We start from the raw sequence: 21621 nt of genomic DNA on the forward strand, positions 1-21621 counted from the left end.
TAGGTACGTGGATGCAGAGGTGAACCAATCTAGTTTGCCCACGATTATATAGGAGTGACGTCAGTGGATACCAACTTGAACCCCATCTTTCTGTGATATACATTTGACAGCAAAAATGGAGAGATTCTCGTATGTTAAAGTAATACGACGAAAAGCGAGAAGCAAGAAAAAAAAGGAGAACATCTTCACGAGGTCACTATTTTGAAACGTGAGTTTAGATCTCTGCACAAAGGGGCGACATACTGTAACTGGCTGGATCAATGTGGTCAGGAAGCTCCGGAACAGCGACCTCGAATCGAGACTGGATAGCACCCATAACGTGCTGATCGCTATCCGAAGAGACAAAAGTGATTGCCAGACCTTTCGTGCCAAATCGACCAGCACGACTGTAGCGAAAGCGGTGTAAACATACAACGGACATATAAAAAAAACTGATTGTATACGTACCCAACACGATGCAGGTAACTGTCCGCGTCGGGAGGGCAGTCGTAATTGATCACGATGTTTACACGCTCCACATCAATACCCCTTCCGAAGATATCAGTGGCAACCAAAATTCGCTTTTCAAACGCTTTGAATGCCGTATAGCGCTTAATTCTAACGGTGAATGGGTGATGCGTCAGGCAGAAGATGGTACCAGAATGTCGAACACTCACCTCTCCTCTTGCTGCAAACCAGAGTGAATACTGATACTAGGGAAATTGCACGACACAAGAAGCTTATCCAACTCAATGGCGCGAGCAACCGATTTCACAAAGATCACAACCTTGGAAAGATCAATATGAGAGATCTTCGCATAAGAATGGACATTACCTGGTTGAATTCCAACGTGTCAAGAAGTTCGCTCAACTTTTTGTTCTTGCTAACTTCCTCAAGTTTTACGTAGTGTTGCTGTAAACCGTGCAAGGTTAGTTTGGTTTCATCGTCAACAAATATTTCCAAAGGCTGCATCAGTGTGGAGTCAATAATATATCAAAAACAAAGGCAAGCCAAGAAGTTACTCACGTTGGCCATGAACTTCTTGCAGGTAATCCGAATATCCTTAGCCAGGGTTGCACTAAACATCATTACTTGTTTGTGGTGAGGGGTGGTCCGGAAAATTTCTTGGACGTCGCGGCGCATGTCTAATGGATGGTGTCGGGATTAGATAAGGTGCACAACGATGTGGCAGGAAAAGAAAAGAGATGTAGGAAGAGATCTACGAAGGGCGTTTGACAATCGATCCTGGAGCAATTCTTCTATCACATCGTGTTTGAAGGAATAAGCCCGCTGCGAAATTTGGAAAACCTCAATCCGCCCTTTGATCAATAGCTGTCATCGTGAGGCAGACAGCCAGGACGGCAGTGACGAATAGAAATACGACTGATGTGGAAGGCGCCGACTAACCGAGCTGTTCGAGCATTTTGTCGCACTCGTCCAACACAAAATGTTTCACGTTTTTGGCGTCCAAAACTTTGTCTCTGGCAAGCGCATTCAGGCGACCGGGGGTAGCAACGACTATATGAGGGCATTTGGTTTTGTCGCGAAGAATTTCGGCATCCTTAGTGACAGGTGTACCACCGTAAAAGGTGCTAACACGGACATCTGGCATGTATTTTGCAAAACGGGTGTATTCGTTTTTGATTTGGAAAGCAAGCTCTCGGGTGTGGCAAAGGACAAGCACCGAAACCTCCCCGTTAACAGGCTCAAGCTGCTGTAGGGTAGCCAACACAAAAACGGCAGTTTTCCCGTGGCCAGATTTTGCTTGACAAAGAACGTCCATGCCGAGCACAGCCTGCGGAATGCACTCTTGCTGAACTAAAATATATTTATTGGTGTGAGTATTGCATTGGTCAGGCTCGACGCACCTTCCGATGGATGCTCGAAACCAAGATCGCTTATGGCGCGTAAAAGCTCAGGTTTGAGTAGGAAGTCCCTTGATTGAAAAGAAAGCATGTTCAGCGGGAGCGGAGACCAGTGCATAATGCATGAGGCACCTGAAACCTGTTGAATGTATGCCAGAGAAGTTTTTCTTGTCTTTGTCGTCGCCGTCAACAGCAGAAGGGGCACCGTTGGTTGCAGAAGCGGCGATTCCTCCAGGGATAACCTCATGTTCGTCCTCGTAGTCGATGAGGTCTTCGTTGTCGTGTGCGCTCATTGTGTAGGAAAAAGCAGGTAAAGGTGAGCACTGAAGAGTGTGTGCGTTGATTGGCTGACCTGAAACCAAACACGAACAGGCTCGCACGGACCCCCATATTTTAATTTTCCCACTGACCCAGTCCGTCGCCCTCGTCACTTCAACCTTGCCGCATACTTAATGTTGCAGTGGCTTCGTCGATGCCAAATTAAATTCTTTGGGCAAAATGAAAGCAAAAAAATCTCCTGATTTTACTAAGAGGACATACGAAATTAGCGCCATGAGTGGTATCTGCGGCGCGGCTGACTCCGAACTGCCTTATGTTACAGCCGTGTACCATTGAGTTACCTCCAAACCGCCTAGAAGTTCATAGCTGGACTAGAACGCCACCACCAACAATTATTCCGCGAGCAAAGGTTGTGCTGGGATGGCAACCACCTATCCATTCTGGTAAGCATTCTGAGTATGCATGAACTCTCTATAGCAACTCAACACATTTGCTAGGCTTGGGGGTATGTTCAATAAATTGAGAGTTGTCTTTGTTGGCTTACTCTTCATCCCGCAGGGCTCGCAGCATCAAGTGTGTATGTGTTTCTTGGACACCAGTTCCCAACTCATTCTCCCACAAGTGGCTGCGTCATGTACCCACCCTCTTGATGTCACTAAAGTGTACGTATTTTCGATTTTGTCTGCAAAACGTCTCATCATACATGTTTTTAGTCGCATGCAAACTATAAACGCTGTCGCAGGATCAAAACGACCTTCGACTGTGGCAATCATTCGGGCATCCCTTGTCCAATCAGGTTTTCCTAGCCTTTACGCGGGATTGACTGCATCTTTGATGCGCCAGATGTCATATTCACTTGTGAGGTTGGGGAGCTACGAAAAGATGAAAGCTTACTTGTCGCGGGATGGTAGGGCTTCAACGCCCCACCTCATTGCGGCCGCTTGTCTGGCTGGGGGGCTAGGTGGTATAGCTGGGAATCCAGCAGGTATGTTGCATTGTGGTTTCGGAGCGTGGTATTGACTAGATCCAGACATCATATTGGTAAGAATGACCAGCGACTTGACGCGTGCCCCAGACAAACGATACGCGTACTCGAATGCCTTAGCCGGTCTAGTAAGCCTTGTTAAACAAGAAGGATTGCAAGGCCTTGCACGAGGCCTTGGGACGAACACTGTATGTTTCGGACATTTTGTGTGTCGAAATCCAATATTAATGACGGGAAATAGGTCAGAGCCGTTTTAATGAATGTATGTCGTTGTGTACTCTGCTTTGACATACTTTTTGATCACGACGCAAGGCATCGCAAGTAGGATCGTAAGTTATCAGCAACAGTCAGGTATTACTGCCCATTTCATATTATTTGATTAGCTACGATTTCTTCAAGACTCAACTGCTTCTACGACCAATACCCATCATCGACTACCAACTACAAGACAATCTTTTGCTGCATCTCATTGCAAGTTGTTTCGCGGGGACCGTTGCAACTAGTTTGTTATCTTATTTTCTTTTCTTTTTGGCTCTGACTTCATGTAGCCATATGTTCCCCGGCTGATGTGATTCGGTCTCGGCTCATGGCGTCGGTTTGTCTACTTTACTTCTCCTTTTGATTTTTTCTAACGTTGGATTGTAGTCATCTGGTTTGACTTTCAGTCAAGTATTGACCCAGTCATTGCGAGAGGAGGGTATTCGATTTCTGTTCAAGGGTTGGACACCAGCCTTCGTTCGCCTGGCTCCGAATACGGTTCTCCTCTTTGTTTTTTTTGAAGTGAGAGTCTCTTGAGTTTGTCCGCTACAATATCTTATAGTTGATCGTTCTAGTACCTCAAGAAGTCCTGGACAAGTGCAATGTACTCGTAGATCATTGTTTGCTCAGGACTAATCTAGTTTACAGAGGAAGATAGATCACTTCATACCATAGATTTAGAATGTACACCGACATTGCTTGCCACTATTACTTTACTTTACCGTAAATATTTTTCATAGAACAGAGCTCAGGGCCACCTAGAAAAAATGTGATTCGTATTACATAATTGTAGTTTATTTGTAGTGTCAATGTCGTTACAGCTGAATGCAGAACGATAGGCCATGCCAAATCGACACAAACATAGGGCGGATTCTCAAATTTTATGGTGGTATAGGGTGTCATCCAAGAGGTGTCAGATCCGGCAATGCTGGACGTCAGATCTGTCACGGGACCTTGACAGCGGCTATTTCCGAGCTTCAGCAAAGGCAAATGCAAGTCGACGCAGGTCGACGCTCAGTCCAATTTTCTACCACTAAGTATTCTGATATCGTTAATGGAATGTGATTTGATTTAAGAGAACATGCTTGGATTTGAGAGAGGGAGGTAAGTATGTTTGGTGTGCTTGTGACAATGTGCCTAGCAATGGGCTCAGATCAGTCTTGGTGAAGGGTAATTGGACTCGAGACTAGAGGTTTATCAAAGCAAATTTAAGTATAAACTCAAATGAATCAGTATTCATGGTTGCAATGCTCGAGGTCATAATGTTAGGTTGGGAGTTGCATAGTATGGTTGGAGAGGATTGGATCTGTTTTCTCTTCTTTTTCAGTTGAAAGGGGCAAAAGGTATCTATTTGTGCTATAAAGTATCATTACACAAAGTTTGGTACAGCAGCGCGGGCCTCTCGTTCATCAGAATACAAGTTATGTCGAAGACATGCTTCGGGGAAGCTTCTAGCCGGGTAACCGGTGGTGGCTGTACCCCCCTCCCCCCACCCGTGGGAGTCGACGTGCTGGATCGGTGGATCTGACACCTCTTGGTGTCATCAATCCGGAGGTTGAAATTTCACACCCTGTGAGAACTCAGCGGCCTCAGCCATCACATCGCTTTGAAAATTTAAGGGTCCGCCCTGTGCATGTGTCGATCTGGCTTGGCCTATCGTTCTGCCTTCAGCTGTAAAATTCTTCGACTTGACTCGGACTTAGTGGCGATGGAGGCCTTCCAGTTGCTTTCCCGTGGGGGCGCCCAATTCCGCAAGGATCGATTCCAACTCGCTTTCCAGTCCCTCAAAGTTAGTATCTTGTTATATCTGAACATTCACGCTCAATCAAGCAGACATCCCCTTCCAAACAATCTACATCTTCTGAGAGTCATCCCGACCTTCCCCCGGCATTAAACTTCTTTAAATACGCGCAAGTTGAGCAAGGGAAACGCAAGTCAGTAGAGAAAGACTTTGAAGTTTCTAGAAAGAAGAGAAGGTTAGATACTGGACAGGAAGACGATGGCGCTGAAAAGAGCAACGAGGAAGTATCAGCCCCACCAATGCATCGGCATCGAGTCAAAATGAAGGGTTCGAGTGTACCCAGCCAAGCTGATACTTTTGGCGAGATGAAGGAACGATACGACATACCCCCTCACTTATTTTCCAATCTCTCGAAATGCGGTTATTCTCACCCCACTAGCATTCAGTCCAGCGGCATGCCCGTGTTGTTCGAGGTATTGAGTCTTCCACCTTCCGCTCAAACGCTTATAAACGAAGCCATCCCGCAGTCCCGCGACCTTGCCGCCATATCCCCAACTGGCACAGGGAAAACTTTGTCTTACCTCTTTCCAGTCCTATCAAAATTAGCCTGTCCTCTTTCGGCATCTCAGGACCCTACCAAGAAAGGTGCACGAGCCCTGATTTTAGCACCAACGAGAGAGTTGGCACATCAGATCCACAACGAATGTCTGAGGCTCACGCAAGGTCGGAAATGGAGGATAGTTCTCTTCAGCAAGGCGACAGCCAACAGTTTGGCAAACAAGGCTGTACGGGACAAAGTTGGTGGGTAACTCATTGTTTCAGGCATGGCGGATGGCCCTTACTACATTTGCAGACATCATCATAAGCACGCCACTGCGTTTGATTTCATCTTACCAAGACGGAAAACTAGAATTAAACAGGTATGTGGCATGACATCGTTCTAGCCCACATTTCATTTTTAGAAAGTGTTCAGCATCTCGTGCTCGACGAAGCCGATCGCCTGTTGGATAGGGAATTTCTGCCTCAGGTCCAAGAAATCGTAGGAGCGTGCAGTTTTTCGGGAATACAGAAGGCGGTGTTTAGTGCCACTCTTCCTGCTGAAATCGAGAAACTTGCTCTCGAGATGCTTCGTAATCCCATCCGTGTTGTCGTTGGATTGAAGTATGTTTTACCTGTTGCGTGGCGAAAAGTGCTCATCCGAAGTCTGTCACATTAACAGGGACACACCTCTTCCCCTGATTTCTCAATCTTTAACCTATGTTGCGGATGACCCTTCAAAGCTTCCCAGTCTTCTGGCGTACCTTTCGCAGCCATACAACCCACCCGTACTTGTTTTCACTTCCTCACAACCTCGAGCAACGTCGCTAGCAGAAGAACTCGTGCTGAACGGGATCTCAAACGTTGATTGTCTTCATGCAGGGCTGACTAGAAAGGAACGTGAAGATACTATCAGTAGAATGCGTCAGGGACAAAGCTGGGTGTTGGTTAGCACAGAGGTCTTGGCTCGGGGTATGGACTTTCAAGGAGTCAGAGAAGTCATCAATTACGACTTTCCGACAACCGTACAAAGTTATGTTCATCGTATCGGTACGTTTTTGGAGAACACAACACGTTTACTCACAGGCGGTTAATTTCATCTTTCCAGGTCGCACGGGTAGAGCTGGTCGAGAAGGGAAGGCTGTCACATTTTTTACGGATGAAGACGGGCCTTATTTGAAGACGTGAGCATACCATACGTTTGACTTTTGGACGATTACAGACTCCTCTGCAGAATTGCGAATGTCATTCTCCAGTCTGGATATACTGTGCCTGATTGGATTCTCAAGCTCCCTAAACCTTCGAAGATGAAACGAAAGCAAATGGGGAAGGTGAAACGCCCCGACGTTGTAAACACCGCGCGCAGAGTAGGCCGCAAGGATGCAATCAAATTGAGGTATTTTTCTCTTGCGATTGAGGGTCGCCCTTGTTGACTCGATGTCCAGGGATATGATCAAAGGTTCACAACGTCGCCAACTCCGACAAAATGATCTAAAAACATCTGTCGAAAGTCCTTGATCGTGTTTTTTTCTTTCGGCTGAAGACAATCGGCGCTCAATATCACCTGGTTGTTCAACTGGACTTGAGTGTGTAGCAGCGTATCATTGCAACTTATAGTCGGAGCTTCGATCTGCTTAGATTGGATGACGTGACCCTTATGAGCGGAATATTGACTCTAAACTGGTGCAGCTTCATATCCAACTCGTCCGATTTCAGTTGTAACTGAGAAACCAAAGAAGCTAAAATACTGCATGGTTTTATTGGTTTTGGATTTTCTCTTCCTACCAGACCTTTGACACGGTGGAGGCGGGCGAGAGATATCTTGCAGGAGATTGCAATTCACTTCGTTCTCGCCCGCTTGCTCGCAGGTCCTGAGGAATCATCGTCGAAACAAAGATTCCATGAACTACGCTCGTGTTCCAACCACAGGAGACAATCGTCACGAGTTCCTTGTGGGTGCTCCAGCTGCCACTCCACAACCTTGGCCAGGGTTTCGCCAACCCAAGCACCATGTTTTTTAGCACCGAGAGCCAATACAATTTCGCGCCCCTTGGAAAGGAGTCTGAGCACAAGAGAGGGCTTTGAAGGGTGCACAACATACATCAAGGATCGGTTTCTCCTCCACTGCGTCCGTGAGATCCAGTGCTTCAATTTTTTCGACAAAAGAATTATAGGATGTGATTATACTGGCAGCCGCATTGCCTATACGCAAGTCAACAGCAATCAACACGTTCACATATTCGCTTACTTTCAATAAGATCCTTCGTCGACTCGCACAATCTTGAGAGTTGTACCACAAGGGAAAAAAGAAGGGAAGCTGTCCAATGTGCTCCAGCATTCGTGTTGTGAACGCTTTTATCGCGAAGAATAAGCCCTAAGAAATTTCAGAAAGCGGGGTCAAAATTGATACAGAAAGGCACTACCGATTGTTTTCCTTTCTTTTGCTGGCGGTAATGTTAGGTGATGCGTAACAAAACTTCCAAGCAATTCTGCGGCGGTGAACAGCAAAGGAATGCCGTCAAGATAGTGATTTTGTTTGCCAAGCTTTAATGCTTCTCTCGTGACAACCTCAACAGCGGGACAAAGCCATTTCTTCTTATCACGGTAAGTCACTCCCAAATACGGGATCAAGGCCGTTGCAAGGTATAGTCGTGGACGACAAGATGGATCTGTTTGAAGAGCGGCCAAGAGCCGATGATGGACTTTGGGAAAAGAGGGTTGTTCAGGGAGAAGGAGGGTGTTCAAAATGGCTGCTGCAGATACAGCCCGTTCTGATCCACTGGGGGCAGATGAAAGAGTGCTCGACACTTCAGGCGGAAGTGCTGAAAATATAGAAGGGTATAGAGCAAGTTCGTGGATAAGTCTAATCGAGTGAAGTGGATCTTGTCCTGCATGCGTGTAATCAAAATCGTTTTCGAAGAAAGATGAATATACTATGCCTTTCATCATTTTTGAAATCTCGTCGCCAATCCTTTCCCGTGCAACTTTTGTAACAAGGGCGTTCTAGATGAAAATATTGTCAGGATGAAGCGTTTCATTGATAAAAGATCACATACCTGTATTTCAGAGTCTTGAGCGGCCTGCTTAATGTCCGCAACCAGCTCAAAACCGAACCTACTCGCAAACCTGATACAACGGAGAACGCGGAGTGGATCATCACGAAAGGTCTCCTTTGGCGGAAGGGGCGTTCGAATTACACCCTCGTGCAGATCATCCAATCCCTATCAAAATAATCAATGTATAATGATCCCGGGTTGTGTCAAACCTACCTTTGAAGTAAAGTCTTCAACCATATGGTTGTGGACGTTGTAGAACATGGAATTGATCGTAATATCCCGCCTGCGAGCATCTTCCAAAGGGGTTCCAAACAACTAAATGGTAATTAGCCATGGATATATTTCCAGAGTGACATTATTCATACAACTTCAGTTGGAATGCGACTCGTCTCGGAATATTCTTCGCTTCGCAGATTGACGAGATCGATATCTAGACCAAAAATTTTGAATGTCGCGGTTTCGAGGTGTTTCGACTGGTCTGGGTTCACCGCAATCTTGCTGATAGTTCCCGCCCGGACGCCTTTCGCTTGCGCAAATGCAGCAAGGTGCTCAGCAAAAGCGACACCCATGATATTGCTGAGGGCAATGTCGATATCATTGCATTGAGACCCTAGGAGCTGTTCCATGGGTGAGGCGTTGGCGTTTGCATAGACAGTCCTCATAGCGAAGTTGTCATATTGACCTTGTCCCTAACCCAACCTCCTGCAATTCTACAGGTCGTAGATATACCTTGTTCCTTCTGCAAATGCACTGTACACTCGTCCAGTATTTGACACAATTTTTCTTCGGTTTCGGTCAGTTCTATTTTCATGGGACTGGGTATCTTGATGCGGGCAGTAGGGCGGTGCGTAAGAGATATGTTAACTTGTTTTAGAGCTCTGAATGGTCGTATCATAAGAACACCAGCCGCCATTGATATCATTTACATAAACGAATAATATTCCAATTTTCCCACAATCAACAAAGGTGAGTGACAACTAAATAAATAAAAACTAGCAGGCAACCACTTCCTCGTCCTCGTTCTTCTTTCGGCTCTCTTCCTCCCCTCCTCGCTCTCCTGGCTTCATACCCGCCTGATTCAATTCTTGTCTGTCATGGGTAACGTCACGAGCTGCTGCGAATCATGCTGTGCGTTATCTCTATCCTCGCTGCTGAGCTCTACCAATGACGACCATAGTCCAGGGACGTAGGTCCCAATCTTACGAGCCTTTGCTCCTGGAGAACGAGAGGGAAGCTGTAGCAGACTTGCTGCAGTACCTCGAAAGTAGCACCTACTTCTTTCTGGAACTTCGTCGCTTTTGACGCTAGTCATTTATAGACCGAACCACCACCAACTTCTTCACAGGCTCTCCACTATCAGCCCTCACGACCCTCTCCTTTTCTGACAACGTCGATCTTCAACGAAGTGCTGCGCTTGCGTTTGCAGAGATCACGGAGAAGGAAGTACGACCCGTCGGTCGTGATACCTTGGACCCCATTCTCTTTTTACTGAGCAGCCATGACACAGAAGTGCAGCGAGCTGCAAGCGCAGCTTTGGGTAATTTGGCCGTTAACAGTATGCTTGTTTTTACTCAAAAGCGTAGGCGAATCTTAATCTTAAATTAGCTGACAACAAGCTGTTGATCGTGAAACTGGGCGGCCTGGAGCCTTTAATTCGCCAAATGCTCAGTCCTAATGTGGAAGTGCAATGCAATGCCGTTGGCTGTGTCACAAACCTCGCCACCCATGGTTCGTTGCTCAGACTGGTCCCTTACGAAAAGAAGATTTAGAATTGATCATAGATGACAACAAGACCAAGATAGCTAAATCGGGTGCCTTGGTTCCCCTAACTCGACTTGCACGCTCGAAAGATATGCGGGTCCAGCGAAACGCTACTGGCGCTCTCCTCAACATGACCCACTCAGGTCAGCTTGGATCTCTTCATAATTATACTGCTCCAATTTTTCAAACTGGGTGTCAATTAGACGAAAACAGGCAACAACTGGTCAACGCAGGCGCAATTCCAGTTCTCGTGAGCCTCCTCAATTCACCTGATACTGATGTGCAGTACTATTGTACTACCGCCTTAAGCAATATTGCGGTTGACGGTGCGAGCCCCTCCTCCATATTGCAATCGTCCTATTAAACGCTACCTTAGGTTCCAACAGGAAGAAGTTGGCTCAAAGTGAACCTAGACTGGTCACAAGTCTGGTCATGCTCATGGATAGCTCAAGCCTGAAGGTTCAGTGCCAGGCAGCCCTGGCCCTCAGAAATCTTGCTAGCGATGGTAAGCTCTCTTTGATCGTCAAGGTTTCAAATGATTTGAACTCCATCTTCAGAGAAATACCAGCTCGAGATTGTAAAAGCTGATGGGTTGCAATCCTTACTACGACTTTTGCAATCATCCTACCTTCCGCTTATCCTCTCTTCCGCGGCATGTGTGCGCAATGTTTCCATTCATCCACAAAACGAATCTCCCATTATCGAATCCGGTTTTTTGCAACCTCTTATCAATCTCTTATCATTCAAAGACAACGAGGAGGTTCAATGTCACGCTATCTCAACGCTCCGTAATCTGGCAGCAAGTTCTGAGAAGAATAAGACAGCGATTGTGAAAGCAGGCGCGGTCCAGTCGATTAAAGAATTGGTTCTTGAAGTTCCTATCAACGTACAGAGTGAAATGACGGCCTGCGTGGCTGTACTCGCGCTTAGTGGTAAGAGTGCCTTATCAATCAATACCTTGTAAAGATTACTTACGACTTCAGCAGACGAACTCAAGGGCCAACTACTGGAGATGGGAATTTGTGAGGTGTTGATCCCATTGACCAATTCTCCCAGTTCGGAGGTTCAAGGGAACAGTGCAGCAGCCCTGGGTAACCTTTCCTCTAAGGGTATGCTTCTTCGCATTTGCTTAGTTGACATACGCATTATCTAAATATCTTTGAAGATGGAAGGGCGACAACAGATGACTACTCGTCATTCAATGATGTTTGGGACAAGCCTGATGGGGGAATGCACAAATATTTGTATCGATTTTTAACTAGTCCAGACGCTACATTCCAGCACATCGCTGTCTGGACTATTGTGCAGCTGCTCGAATCGGGTGGTATGTTGATTCCTGCCTCCTTGCCTGTTTGTTTCTTCATTCTAATTCTACGCAGATCCTCAATTAATCAGTAATATCAGAAGCTCAAACTTGTTGATCCCGAACATCCGTAATCTAGCAAGCTCTCGAACTTCGTCTCCTACCTCATCCATTGGGACCCCACACTCACATCACTCCCAACATTCATATCAAGATACCGATGCCGGCGACGGTCAAGGAGAAATTCAGCTCCTCGCCCGCAGAATCCTAGACTTCGTTGATGGTGATATTGATGGATTGGTTCCCTCAAGCGTACCTGGTTCTCACATGCAGCCGGGATCCTCAGTTGGCAGCTCGACCGGACGCGACCACGAAGAGCTTAGGCGGAGCGTTCGGGAAGCTTTTGCGCCAGGATCGCACCGTTAATTCCGCTCCCTTCTTGTTCTTCTTGGTATGGACTTTTTTATTACATTTCTGCCGTTTCGTTGGTTGAGTGATCTGTCTTGATTGTTGATCAAATTTTTATTCCCTTCTTTCTGTGCCCCTATTTTCTACCATCCACTTCTATTACGTTCCCTGTTGTTGTATGGCTGTACGGCCGAGGGATTCACGAGGTTCGAGTATGCATTTTGAATGCCAATAATGATACTTATGTCGGGAGCAAAGACAGAACAATGATGACTGGAAATAGACCATTTCGTGATGAATCGCCTCGAGGCCAAGTTCCTTTTAGCGAATTATAATGCCTTGAAAGCCTCACTGTCGCCTCACGACAACTGGGTCGTCGACGACCCGACTTGTCTTTGTATCGATAAACCCTTCTTCCTCGTCTCCGGGTATTGGGCTTCGACATACACATTCTCCTCAGGCTAGATACTGAGTCTTCTGTACCTCCACGGCTGCGCCTTGGAATCCCACCAAGCATTTATCTATTATCATGATCTTCTTTAAATCGCTTCCCGCCACTGTCAGCCTACTCCTGCTGCTTGTCATCGAACCTCCGCCGATTTCTGCAAAGCTCGTGCCACTCGTTATTAAGAAGATCCATCATAGTGCAGTTCATCGCACCCACAACCTAGCACGCGATCTCCGAGTTGCATTCGGAGGCGCTTTAGCTTCCCGGGCTGTCCCAGCGAAAGCCAGCAACCGTGTTGTTTATTGCAAACCAGGGAAGCAAGGCGTTCTAGGTGGAGGTCATAGCAGTGGGGGTGGAAACACCACGTCTTCCGTTGGCACGTCTCGTGGAACAGCCACTAGCACCAAGACCACAGCTACTGCTAGTCCAACGACAACTTCTCCATCTTCACCTTGGAAGGTTGCCGCATCCTTTGTGCGTTCATATCTCCAAGCGAGGTAGACAGCTCTGACAGTCTTATTCAGGCTGGAAATAACTTTTTCGACGGATGGGATTTCTTTACAGGATCAGATCCTACACAAGGTCCGTCTCCCTGTATCCTTTAATCTATGAAATGCCTACTCCCGTTCTTAAATAATCAGGTATCGTGACCTACGTTGATGAAAACACTGCAGTAAGGTCTTCTCAAGCGAATCGGTGTTGATTTGATCGAGTCTATTATAGCGATCAAGCGGCCTTTTGGAAATAAATTCTGCAGGCAATGCAGTTATGCGGGTGGAGACAACTCCCACCGTTTCCGCCAATAGACAGAGTGTACGAATCACTACTCAATACCAGTATACGGGGGGTCTTCTGGTGATGGACTCGGTCCACATGCCGACAGGTTGTGGAATTTGGCCGTAAGTTCTCACCAAAGATTCCGCAAGCGCATTGAAGAACTTACGCCCACGCTTTAGTGCATTTTGGTCAAATGGTAAGTTCTGATTATTCTCACCACCTGACTACCTCAAAATTAGTGCGCAGGTCCGAACTGGCCAGCAGGGGGAGAAATTGACATTATTGAGGGCGTTAACGACTACACGAATAACCAAGCGACTATTCATACCAATGTGGGATGTACTATCGCCAGTACAAGCTCAGCTACCCTTGCAATCTCAGGCAGCGTGATAGGTGGAACTAACTGCGCTGCTCTTACGACGGGCAACCAAGGCTGTGGCATCCGTTCCAACTCGGCAACCTCCTACGGACCTGGGTTTAACGCTAACAACGGTGGAGTTTATGCTAGTGCGTCATTCATAATTACATACGGCTCAAGGCTAAGCGCTGATGTGGGGTTTTCATTGCTTCTAGTGAAATGGGACTCTACCGGCATAGCGGTATATTTTTTCCCTCGAACGTCGATACCAGCCGATATTACCGCTGGCGCACCGCTACCAGACACTTGGGGAGCAGCCCAGGCAAGATGGCCTGCCGCATCTTGTGCCCCTTTCTCGTTCTTTAACAACCACCAGGCGATTTTTGACACCACTCTGTGGTATGTGCTTTCTCCCGATTATTTTGGCAGGCCTGATTCGCAGCTCCTTAGTGGTGATTGGGCAGCCGCAGTGTGGAGCTCTACTGGTATTCCAGGGCAGGAGCAAAGTTGTGCACAAAGAACAGGATCTGCGACTTGCGAGGCGTTTGTCCGCGCGAACGGTGCCTCTATGGCCCAAGCCTGTACGTTGCGCGACGCCGTGTTTTTAACCAATCCCTCACATTCTTTCAGATTGGGAAATCAAGAATCTTACGATTTATCGGCTTCAGAACTAAACGCAAGCAGGACTTGACGAGATGCTAGACTTATTACATTTTATGGGACTTGTATGGGACTTGTACTTAGAAATAACTTAAAGGGTGGCTGTGTTGGCATGCTTAAACCGTCCACGTCTTAAACTACCAACCAAGAGTCCAACTACGACTCCAAATGAGATTCCACGCAATTCTCCTTCTTCTCCCCCCGAGTCTTGCTTTCCAGTTACCCTTTAGTATCCCATTTTTCAGGGCCAAGAGTTACTCTACATTAGAAGACGATATTCAACCCTCTCCGCCGTCCTCCAGGATAGCTATCATTGGCGCTGGTGCAGGGGGCAGCTCAGCGGCATTTTGGATTTCCAAGGCGAAGGAAAGATTTGGACTCGAAGTTGAGATAGATGTATACGAAAGAGCGGATTACATTGGAGGCCGTAAGCGATACTTCGCCCGTTTTTTGCTCGCTGCTCAATCTCCTTCAAGGCAGCACCGTCGTATATCCATATAGTAATTCAAGTCTACCTCCGCTCGAACTGGGAGCCTCCATTTTTGTGTCGGCCAACAAAAACCTTTGGAGAGCTGCGGAGGAGTTTAACCTGACGCGTGAAGACAACGTTGAGGATGATTTTGGTATATGGGACGGAGACCAATTGCTGCTGTCCGTGAGTATCATCACCCTTTCGCTTTAGGGTGTCTCATATATGCGACGCTTTCGGTAGTTCGGTGGTGGGTGGTGGGATACGGCTAAAGTTCTCTGGAGATACGGATTTCTTTCCCCTCGCCGCACCTCATCGCTGTAAGGAGCTGGATGCACCCTTAACCTCGTATCTAACTGACTTATATCAACGCCAGAGTTCGAGATATGATCTCTCGATACTTGACTCTTTATACACTGAAGTCACCAAGGTGGAACAACATGTCCGACCTGGCCGTCCATCTTGGTTGGGAGGATCTACTGGAAACCTCCACATCTAGTTACCTTGTCAAGCAGGGAGTTTCTGAGAGCTATGTAAATGAGTTGGTCGAAGCTTCAACGAGAGTAAATTACGGACAGGTTCGTTCTATTGCTCAAACATTAGATGAAATTGACGATTTATAAGGATGTCGATGATATACACGCTTTAGGGGGTGTGGTTTCGATGGCAGCTGAGGGCGCAGTTCACATCAAAGGAGGCAATTACCAGCTCTTTGAACAATTTCTAAACCACTCAGGTGCAAACGTCTATCTCAACACCTCCGTAAGGTTCCAACATGTAGTGATGCCAACGACTTTCATCGTAACCTAGACTTTTAGGTCACTAGCATTCTTCCGAAGTCAGCAACATCTCAAAACTGGGTTGTTCGAAGTGACCGCGGGTCTACAATCTACAAAGCTGTCATTTTGGCGGCGCCATTCCACACAACTGATATCGCATTGCCTTCAGCCGTGTCCGATCAGATCCTGCGGGTTCCTTATGTTCATCTACATGTTACTCTACTCACCACGACATCACCGTCGGCCAACCCTGCATATTTCAACTTGTCAGCTGGGTCGAAGGTGCCTGCCATGATGCTGACAACTAATTTTGGTGCTCGAAATGGTGGCAAGAAACCCGAGTTCAATTCACTTTCCTACCATGGCTTGGTTCGCGAAGGGGAATGGGCCGTGAAAATCTTTTCAAAAGAGAGGATAAGCGACGGCTGGCTCCAGCAAATGTTTGATGGCCAGGTCGGCTGGATTCATAGGAAAGAAGTAAGTACGCAGTCCAACATCTCTGTTATCAGTACTAACTTGTCTTCGCTTGTAGTGGGACGCATATCCAAGGCTCCCGCCGACAGGTTCTTTTCCGCCAATAAAGCTTGAACATGGCTTCTACTACGTCAACGCTTTCGAACCGTAAGTGTCGACCTTTATCGTGTTTTACAGTATATGAATCAGTCTGCAACTTTCTAGGTTTGTATCCACTATGGAAACGGAGACGGTCGCATCACGTAATGTCGTCGATCTCCTTCTAAATGAGGAGTTTTCTTCGGGTATATGTGATATAACGTCACCCACACCTGGTGAGGAGCTATTTTCTGGAACTTTACAGGTTGGTGCAGGTGAAGATCCCGTCTTCGGATGGGATTGTTGATGGTAACTCACGACGAAGTAAAAAAACAACGTGATACCTATTTCGTAGTGAAATGAATGAGATATGTGTATATAGTTCCTTATAGTGATGTGCAAGTTATGTTGCTGCCACCGAATTGGCTTCTGCCTTTTCAACGATAGTTTCCTGCCCAGGATCGGCATCTTCTTGGTGGTGGTGACCATTGCCATTCGCCTGCTCTGTTTCGGGAAGGTGAGGGGTGAAGTTTGGCTGGTCATGGTGGTCACCGCCTGCGACAAACTTTAATCCATTTCTTGATTCCTGCGACACAAACGTGCCGCTGTCCGTGACATTCCGGCGGATTTCGATATAATCTGTGGCGAACTCTCCGATCTGTAGCACTGTGAGAGGAATGTGGGCGTGCAGTCCGACAAATTCTGCTTACCTCAACTTCATCCATGCCAAGCATCTCCCCCTCAGGCGTACACCTTAAACTCATGCCAGGGATGGTGTCTATCGCTTTTGCTATCATTGCTGTGAGCGTGAATGTGTAAGCGGATGTAGCACAAACGTAAGCAAACTGTTTATACAGTTGCTTCCAGTTGTGATCTACCCATCCGCCAGGGATGCTGCTAACGTCGTCCATGCTAGTAATCGACGAAGATGCGAAGAATGCGTTGAGGATAAGACCGATCATCCCTCCTACTGCATGCTCGGCGAAAAGGTCCAAAGCGTCATCAATCCGCATCAAAAATTTCACTACTGTGTATCAGCGGTTTGCTGGACATATTATTACTGAACACCTACACTTTGTCGCAAAATTACAAAATGCGCCAGATAGGATGCCAACAATAACGGATGACCAGGGTCTCAGGTATCCTGACGATGGAGTTGCGGCCACCAGACCAGCAATAGTCCCAGAGCAAAGGCCAACCATACTCCAGCGACGCTCTATACGATAATCCAGCAAACACCAAACCATCGCGCCGAATGCAGCAGCTATCATGGTATTCCAAATCGCAAAAATGGCACGAAGGTTGGCTCCAAAGGCACTCCCTCCGTTGAAACCGATCCACCCGAACCATAACATGGAAGCTATATGCGATTAAAAGAATGCTTGCGATGTGTGGTTCAAAGAGGCTCACTGCCAAGTCCAACCAAGGAGACGTTGTGAGGGCGGAAATTAAGCAACTCCCTCTCATGTCTCCGACCCAAAACCCACGAATATGCAAGACCACCGATACCACTCCCGATTTCAACAGGGCCCCCACCTGATTTTTGATAAAAAAAGGAATTGAATACAATCTTTGAAAATCCAATATATTCTGACCTGCAAAATCAAGAACGCCCCATTTAAACGCCCATCCATGGGTGCTCCAGATCCAGCAAACAAGAGGGCAGTAGACAAGTGTCATCCAGATAAAAGTAAAGACCATCGCAGGGAAAACTCTTCCACGCTCAGCAAGGCCACCCATTAGGATAGAAGCCGTCACACAGGCAAACTCCATCTGGAAAAATGCGTAGAGAATGTCGGGAACCAAAGGAGAACCTGGCGAAGGCTCTGCCAGGACCTTCATGAGACCGAAATTTCTGAGGTTCCCAATAAACCCATTTGTAGCTGTCGTCGAGAATCCTAGAGAATAGCCCCAGAAGTACCATTGAAAAATGACGACAGCATTGCTTGCAGACACAGCCCATATCAACGAAACTAAATCAGAAAAAGGAAATTAACAATTATGGTCTGGCGAGTTCAGGAACGCAACGTACGAGCGCTTTTTCGCCGTGACAGACCGGAATAAAGGAAGGCTTGTCAGCAGATTATCGATTAGTGAGGTGGTTTTGTTGATTGCTAAGATCTTACACACCCAATCCCGGGATCATGAAAGAGACCATAGCTCCAGCGATAATAATGAAGGAGAGATCTCCGTGGTCATATCTACGAGAAAGTTAAGAACCAACCTGACCTGGTTAGCTGATCAGAAGCCATTCACTGTTTTAAATCGTTAACGGCGCCTGAGGGGATTTTAGTAGAGCGTGAAAGAGAAGACAGGCAACGAACGGGAAAAAAAGGCTCTGTATGAGCTAGTTGAGCCGTCAGGGCTGAACCCCATCCAAATACACGAGAAAAATGAGCTGGTGGGGCTGAGTGGGGGGAGGCGAGGGAGTGGGAGATGGAGAAAAAGAGGGACGGAGCGGATGCATTTGCGATTGACATTTTTATCATGCAATGATCGCATGTCAGATTCCGGGGACCAGAAGTGCCAACGCCTTCTCTTTCAAGCAAATGCAAACAATCCCCATGTTGCCTCCAATTTTTTTCCACTGCTTCCGCCATCCGTTGCCCTATGCATCCACGCTAGCCCTTCAGGAGCAACTGCACAATATCCAGCTATCTCATCGTCGCCTTTCCGCGCACAAGGACATTCTTCTCCTTCTTCAGCACCGTCCCGTATACACGTCTGGCCGTCGGCAGACTGATCCATCTCTTCAAGATGAGAAAACCCGCCTCACTGCCATCGGCGCCGATTTTGTTCCTGCGACTCGTGGAGGGCAGCTGACATACCATGGGCCTGGCCAAATCGTTGGCTATCCGTTGATGGACCTTGGGCGATACACACCCATCATGGGTGCCCGAGAATATGTCTGCCGCATGCAAAAGATGCTTGAACGTCACCTAGACGAAGCACACGGGATAAAACACTGCCCATCAGAGCATACTGGCGTGTTTCTCGATGCGAAGACAAAACTGGCAAGCATCGGTGTGCAAGTCCGGCACAGGTTGACGTCGCACGGCTTTGCGCTTAACGTCACTCGAGAACCACTTGCGTGGTTTGACAAGGTTATCGCGTGTGGGCTAGATGATGTGAAAGCGGGGAGTATCGAGACGGCGAAGGGGGCGGCAGTGGGGATTGAAAAGGAGATGGCTGGACTCGCTGAGTGGTTTGGACGGACGTATGAGAGGGAGATGATGGAACTGGATGTAAAAGAAGAGGAAGAGATTGGCAAGGCTATCTTGGCGCTGGAAAAGGAAGCCCAAGCGCTGGGCAATTGGAATAGCACACCCTCATAGCGTCACACTGTCACACTTGGTTTGCTTCATACCACCATGCGTTTCTTGATCCTGGGCGCTACAGGTCCTTCAGGTCTCCTTCTCGTCCGCCAAGCTCTTGTAGCCTATCCTCAAGGCGTTATTGTCATATATGCTAGGTCTCCTGAAAAACTACCTGCAGATCTTGCAACGAATCCTTCCGTGGTTGTCGTCAAAGGTCAGCTAGAAGATCTCGACGCCCTCGCGAATGCTTTACAAGGTGTTGATGTCATTCTCTCTGCTCTTGGTCCCGGTCCGTGGCATCCCTCCGATACACCCCTAGCCAAGGGTTACTCCAACCTCATCGACCTCATGCACAAACATAATATAAAACGCCTTCTCTGCTTGGGTACCGCCTCTATTACAGATGAACATGACAAATTTAGTCTCATCTTCAAATCGTTTGTCACATTTGTTTCCACTTTCGCACACAGCGCGTATAAAGATGTCGTGGCAATTGGCGACATCGTAAGGACCAAAGGCGAAGATCTTGACTGGACCATTGTCAGGGTCCCGGTCTTGACGAATACCGAGTCGAGGGCCGTTGTTGGGGGATATATCGGCGACGGAAAAGTGGGCACCCTCTTGCCTAGGCTCGCCTTTGCAGTGTTCATGGTAGAAGAGGTTGAGAAGAGAGAGTGGGTTAAGAAAGCTCCGATGATTTCAGCACCCTAGAAAAGGTGTAGTCACTCGCTTCCGACGTATTTAGCTGTTGGCTGATCTCTCACGGAACCAAGCACTTCCTGGACAAATAGATACCATTATAATCCCGATGTGCTGGCATTGCATTAGAAAGGAGGTTTTACAAACTCAAGCTCCCGAATTTTAGTAACTCTTTCCATTTGAATTCACCTGGATTGTCGTGGAAAGTGCGCAGGAGACGCTCGCTGTCGCCACACTCCTTGTTTTCTCCCCAGAGATAAAATTTTTGGATAGCCATTGATAACAACTGTGCATCGTCTTGGCCTAATAGGTAGCGATCAGTACCCGCAGAAGACGCAGTAATTTCTCCTCTCAAAAGGGAAATGCCGTGGGTGGATGCCAGATCTGTGTAGTGTGTCAAGACAAGATATGGGGTTGCGTATGCACCTCGGAGCTTGTATTCCTGCAAGGGTGTGAAGAGCACGGTAGAGATTTGTGGGTTCTTTGAGGGTGCTGGAGTCGTATTCACAAAGGGATTGTTCTCAGGGGAGGGAACGGGAGGTCGATCGTGGAAACTCCACTGCAAAAAGTAAAACTCATATGCAGTATCAGAACCATTTTCCGCCAATTGGTCATCAGAGGGATTCTTTGGGCGCGGCAAGGCGACTACGAAAGACGGATATTTTTGGCCTACTGCTTCCATTTTCAAGTAGAGAGGCAATGGAATGGAAGCACAGAGATATCCGCGGCCAGTCCCACCTGAGCGCGAGAGATGGTAGGCAGTCCACAGGGAAGAAACCTGCGCAGCAGAGTGCGGGGTGGCCATGATACGCGGAAGATTGAGAATTGTGTCCAATGGCTGATAATGATGAGCGAAATTGGCTAAAGAAAGTAGGCGGAACTTACCTTTACAGGCGAGCTGTCTTTTCGGCCCTTGGCTCCCGAGGAAGGTTTCCAAGATGGTTTTATGGAGAGGCCGCCAGTATGATTTACTGGAACTGCATTCTGGCGTCCAGCCTCTTGTTGGTCCGACTTGATCTTTGCTTTGAGTTCTTCTACAGTGGTTCCTGCTCTGTGACGACGAATAATTTATTATGTAGGTGTTCTCACAAAAGCGTGGACCTCACTCCTGTGCTCGTTTACGCAGCTTTTGGGCATATTTAGCTTCCAAGGAAGATTGGGAGTATAGGCGCGTTAACCTTGGAAAACTTTGCCTTGAGATCCGTAATGGGAGCATGATGATGTGACTTCACTGGACTGTGACAGGCATGAGGTCGCGGTCATGTGATGTTGGACACAAGGCTTAGCCTAAAATCGGCCCGAAAATGACCGAAAAAAAGAAAAGGAATGATACGATTCTCCAGAAAGTTGTAAGCAGGTTGTAAGTATATTTATATTCCTTGGGTCTTCC

General features: G+C 47.3%; 12 protein-coding genes across 12 annotated transcripts; 7 read left to right on the forward strand and 5 right to left on the reverse strand.

Moving 5' to 3' along the window:
* Window positions 1–69: 69 nt before the first annotated feature.
* Window positions 70–2137, reverse strand: LACBIDRAFT_186980 (uncharacterized protein; the record flags this gene model as incomplete). The annotated part of the gene is made up of 9 exons (XM_001873883.1): window positions 70–196; window positions 244–386; window positions 448–597; window positions 657–766; window positions 814–945; window positions 1006–1124; window positions 1387–1797; window positions 1848–1915; window positions 1977–2137. 9 exons carry the CDS (start codon window positions 2135–2137, stop codon window positions 186–188), a joined length of 1305 nt encoding a protein of 434 aa, XP_001873918.1. The 3' UTR covers window positions 70–185.
* A 565-nt stretch (window positions 2138–2702) lies between these two features.
* LACBIDRAFT_187294 (uncharacterized protein) lies at window positions 2703–4128 on the forward strand (the record flags this gene model as incomplete). Its single annotated transcript, XM_001873278.1, has 9 exons — window positions 2703–2785; window positions 2837–3108; window positions 3154–3296; window positions 3350–3370; window positions 3421–3437; window positions 3492–3610; window positions 3657–3703; window positions 3754–3888; window positions 3942–4128. The coding sequence occupies 9 exons, from the start codon at window positions 2703–2705 to the stop codon at window positions 3978–3980; spliced, it is 876 nt and encodes a 291-aa protein (XP_001873313.1). The 3' UTR covers window positions 3981–4128.
* A 1278-nt stretch (window positions 4129–5406) lies between these two features.
* Window positions 5407–7077, forward strand: LACBIDRAFT_243044 (uncharacterized protein; the record flags this gene model as incomplete). The annotated part of the gene is made up of 7 exons (XM_001873279.1): window positions 5407–5580; window positions 5635–5908; window positions 5961–6027; window positions 6074–6268; window positions 6327–6694; window positions 6753–6828; window positions 6879–7077. The coding sequence occupies 7 exons, from the start codon at window positions 5407–5409 to the stop codon at window positions 7075–7077; spliced, it is 1353 nt and encodes a 450-aa protein (XP_001873314.1).
* A 406-nt stretch (window positions 7078–7483) lies between these two features.
* LACBIDRAFT_300927 (uncharacterized protein) lies at window positions 7484–9326 on the reverse strand (the record flags this gene model as incomplete). Its single annotated transcript, XM_001873884.1, has 7 exons — window positions 7484–7693; window positions 7746–7846; window positions 7893–8018; window positions 8068–8647; window positions 8701–8865; window positions 8914–9015; window positions 9066–9326. The coding sequence occupies 7 exons, from the start codon at window positions 9324–9326 to the stop codon at window positions 7484–7486; spliced, it is 1545 nt and encodes a 514-aa protein (XP_001873919.1).
* Window positions 9327–9358: 32 nt separating this feature from the next.
* LACBIDRAFT_300928 (uncharacterized protein) lies at window positions 9359–9613 on the reverse strand (the record flags this gene model as incomplete). The annotated part of the gene is made up of 1 exon (XM_001873885.1): window positions 9359–9613. One exon carries the CDS (start codon window positions 9611–9613, stop codon window positions 9359–9361), a length of 255 nt encoding a protein of 84 aa, XP_001873920.1.
* A 251-nt stretch (window positions 9614–9864) lies between these two features.
* LACBIDRAFT_242589 (uncharacterized protein) lies at window positions 9865–12190 on the forward strand (the record flags this gene model as incomplete). Its single annotated transcript, XM_001873280.1, has 10 exons — window positions 9865–9964; window positions 10019–10263; window positions 10284–10428; window positions 10482–10604; window positions 10665–10787; window positions 10838–10966; window positions 11019–11390; window positions 11445–11570; window positions 11645–11785; window positions 11841–12190. 10 exons carry the CDS (start codon window positions 9865–9867, stop codon window positions 12188–12190), a joined length of 1854 nt encoding a protein of 617 aa, XP_001873315.1.
* A 796-nt stretch (window positions 12191–12986) lies between these two features.
* Window positions 12987–14417, forward strand: LACBIDRAFT_144806 (glycoside hydrolase family 16 protein; the record flags this gene model as incomplete). The annotated part of the gene is made up of 9 exons (XM_001873281.1): window positions 12987–13094; window positions 13145–13202; window positions 13262–13293; window positions 13344–13519; window positions 13577–13593; window positions 13644–13904; window positions 13971–14154; window positions 14206–14336; window positions 14386–14417. Coding segments are annotated over 9 exons (999 nt in total), but the record flags the coding sequence as incomplete, so codon positions are not given.
* Window positions 14418–14583: 166 nt separating this feature from the next.
* On the forward strand, window positions 14584–16522 carry LACBIDRAFT_300931 (uncharacterized protein; the record flags this gene model as incomplete). The annotated part of the gene is made up of 8 exons (XM_001873282.1): window positions 14584–14842; window positions 14892–15070; window positions 15128–15204; window positions 15261–15462; window positions 15509–15646; window positions 15703–16140; window positions 16196–16284; window positions 16342–16522. The coding sequence occupies 8 exons, from the start codon at window positions 14584–14586 to the stop codon at window positions 16520–16522; spliced, it is 1563 nt and encodes a 520-aa protein (XP_001873317.1).
* A 96-nt stretch (window positions 16523–16618) lies between these two features.
* LbAMT2.1 (ammonium transporter) lies at window positions 16619–18591 on the reverse strand (the record flags this gene model as incomplete). The annotated part of the gene is made up of 9 exons (XM_001873886.1): window positions 16619–16873; window positions 16926–17239; window positions 17288–17575; window positions 17626–17751; window positions 17811–18188; window positions 18248–18286; window positions 18346–18416; window positions 18472–18493; window positions 18540–18591. 9 exons carry the CDS (start codon window positions 18589–18591, stop codon window positions 16619–16621), a joined length of 1545 nt encoding a protein of 514 aa, XP_001873921.1.
* Window positions 18592–18707: 116 nt separating this feature from the next.
* Window positions 18708–19550, forward strand: LACBIDRAFT_300933 (uncharacterized protein; the record flags this gene model as incomplete). The annotated part of the gene is made up of 1 exon (XM_001873283.1): window positions 18708–19550. One exon carries the CDS (start codon window positions 18708–18710, stop codon window positions 19548–19550), a length of 843 nt encoding a protein of 280 aa, XP_001873318.1.
* Window positions 19551–19592: 42 nt separating this feature from the next.
* On the forward strand, window positions 19593–20096 carry LACBIDRAFT_162197 (uncharacterized protein; the record flags this gene model as incomplete). Its single annotated transcript, XM_001873284.1, has 1 exon — window positions 19593–20096. A coding segment is annotated over one exon (504 nt), but the record flags the coding sequence as incomplete, so codon positions are not given.
* A 274-nt stretch (window positions 20097–20370) lies between these two features.
* LACBIDRAFT_300935 (uncharacterized protein) lies at window positions 20371–21447 on the reverse strand (the record flags this gene model as incomplete). The annotated part of the gene is made up of 3 exons (XM_001873887.1): window positions 20371–21069; window positions 21117–21282; window positions 21338–21447. The coding sequence occupies 3 exons, from the start codon at window positions 21445–21447 to the stop codon at window positions 20371–20373; spliced, it is 975 nt and encodes a 324-aa protein (XP_001873922.1).
* Between the last annotated feature and the right edge of the window lie 174 nt (window positions 21448–21621).

The sequence above is a fragment of the Laccaria bicolor genome, genomic scaffold (genome assembly GCF_000143565.1).
Source record: "Laccaria bicolor S238N-H82 LACBIscaffold_1 genomic scaffold, whole genome shotgun sequence".
NCBI classification, from domain to species: Eukaryota; Fungi; Basidiomycota; class Agaricomycetes; order Agaricales; family Hydnangiaceae; genus Laccaria; species Laccaria bicolor.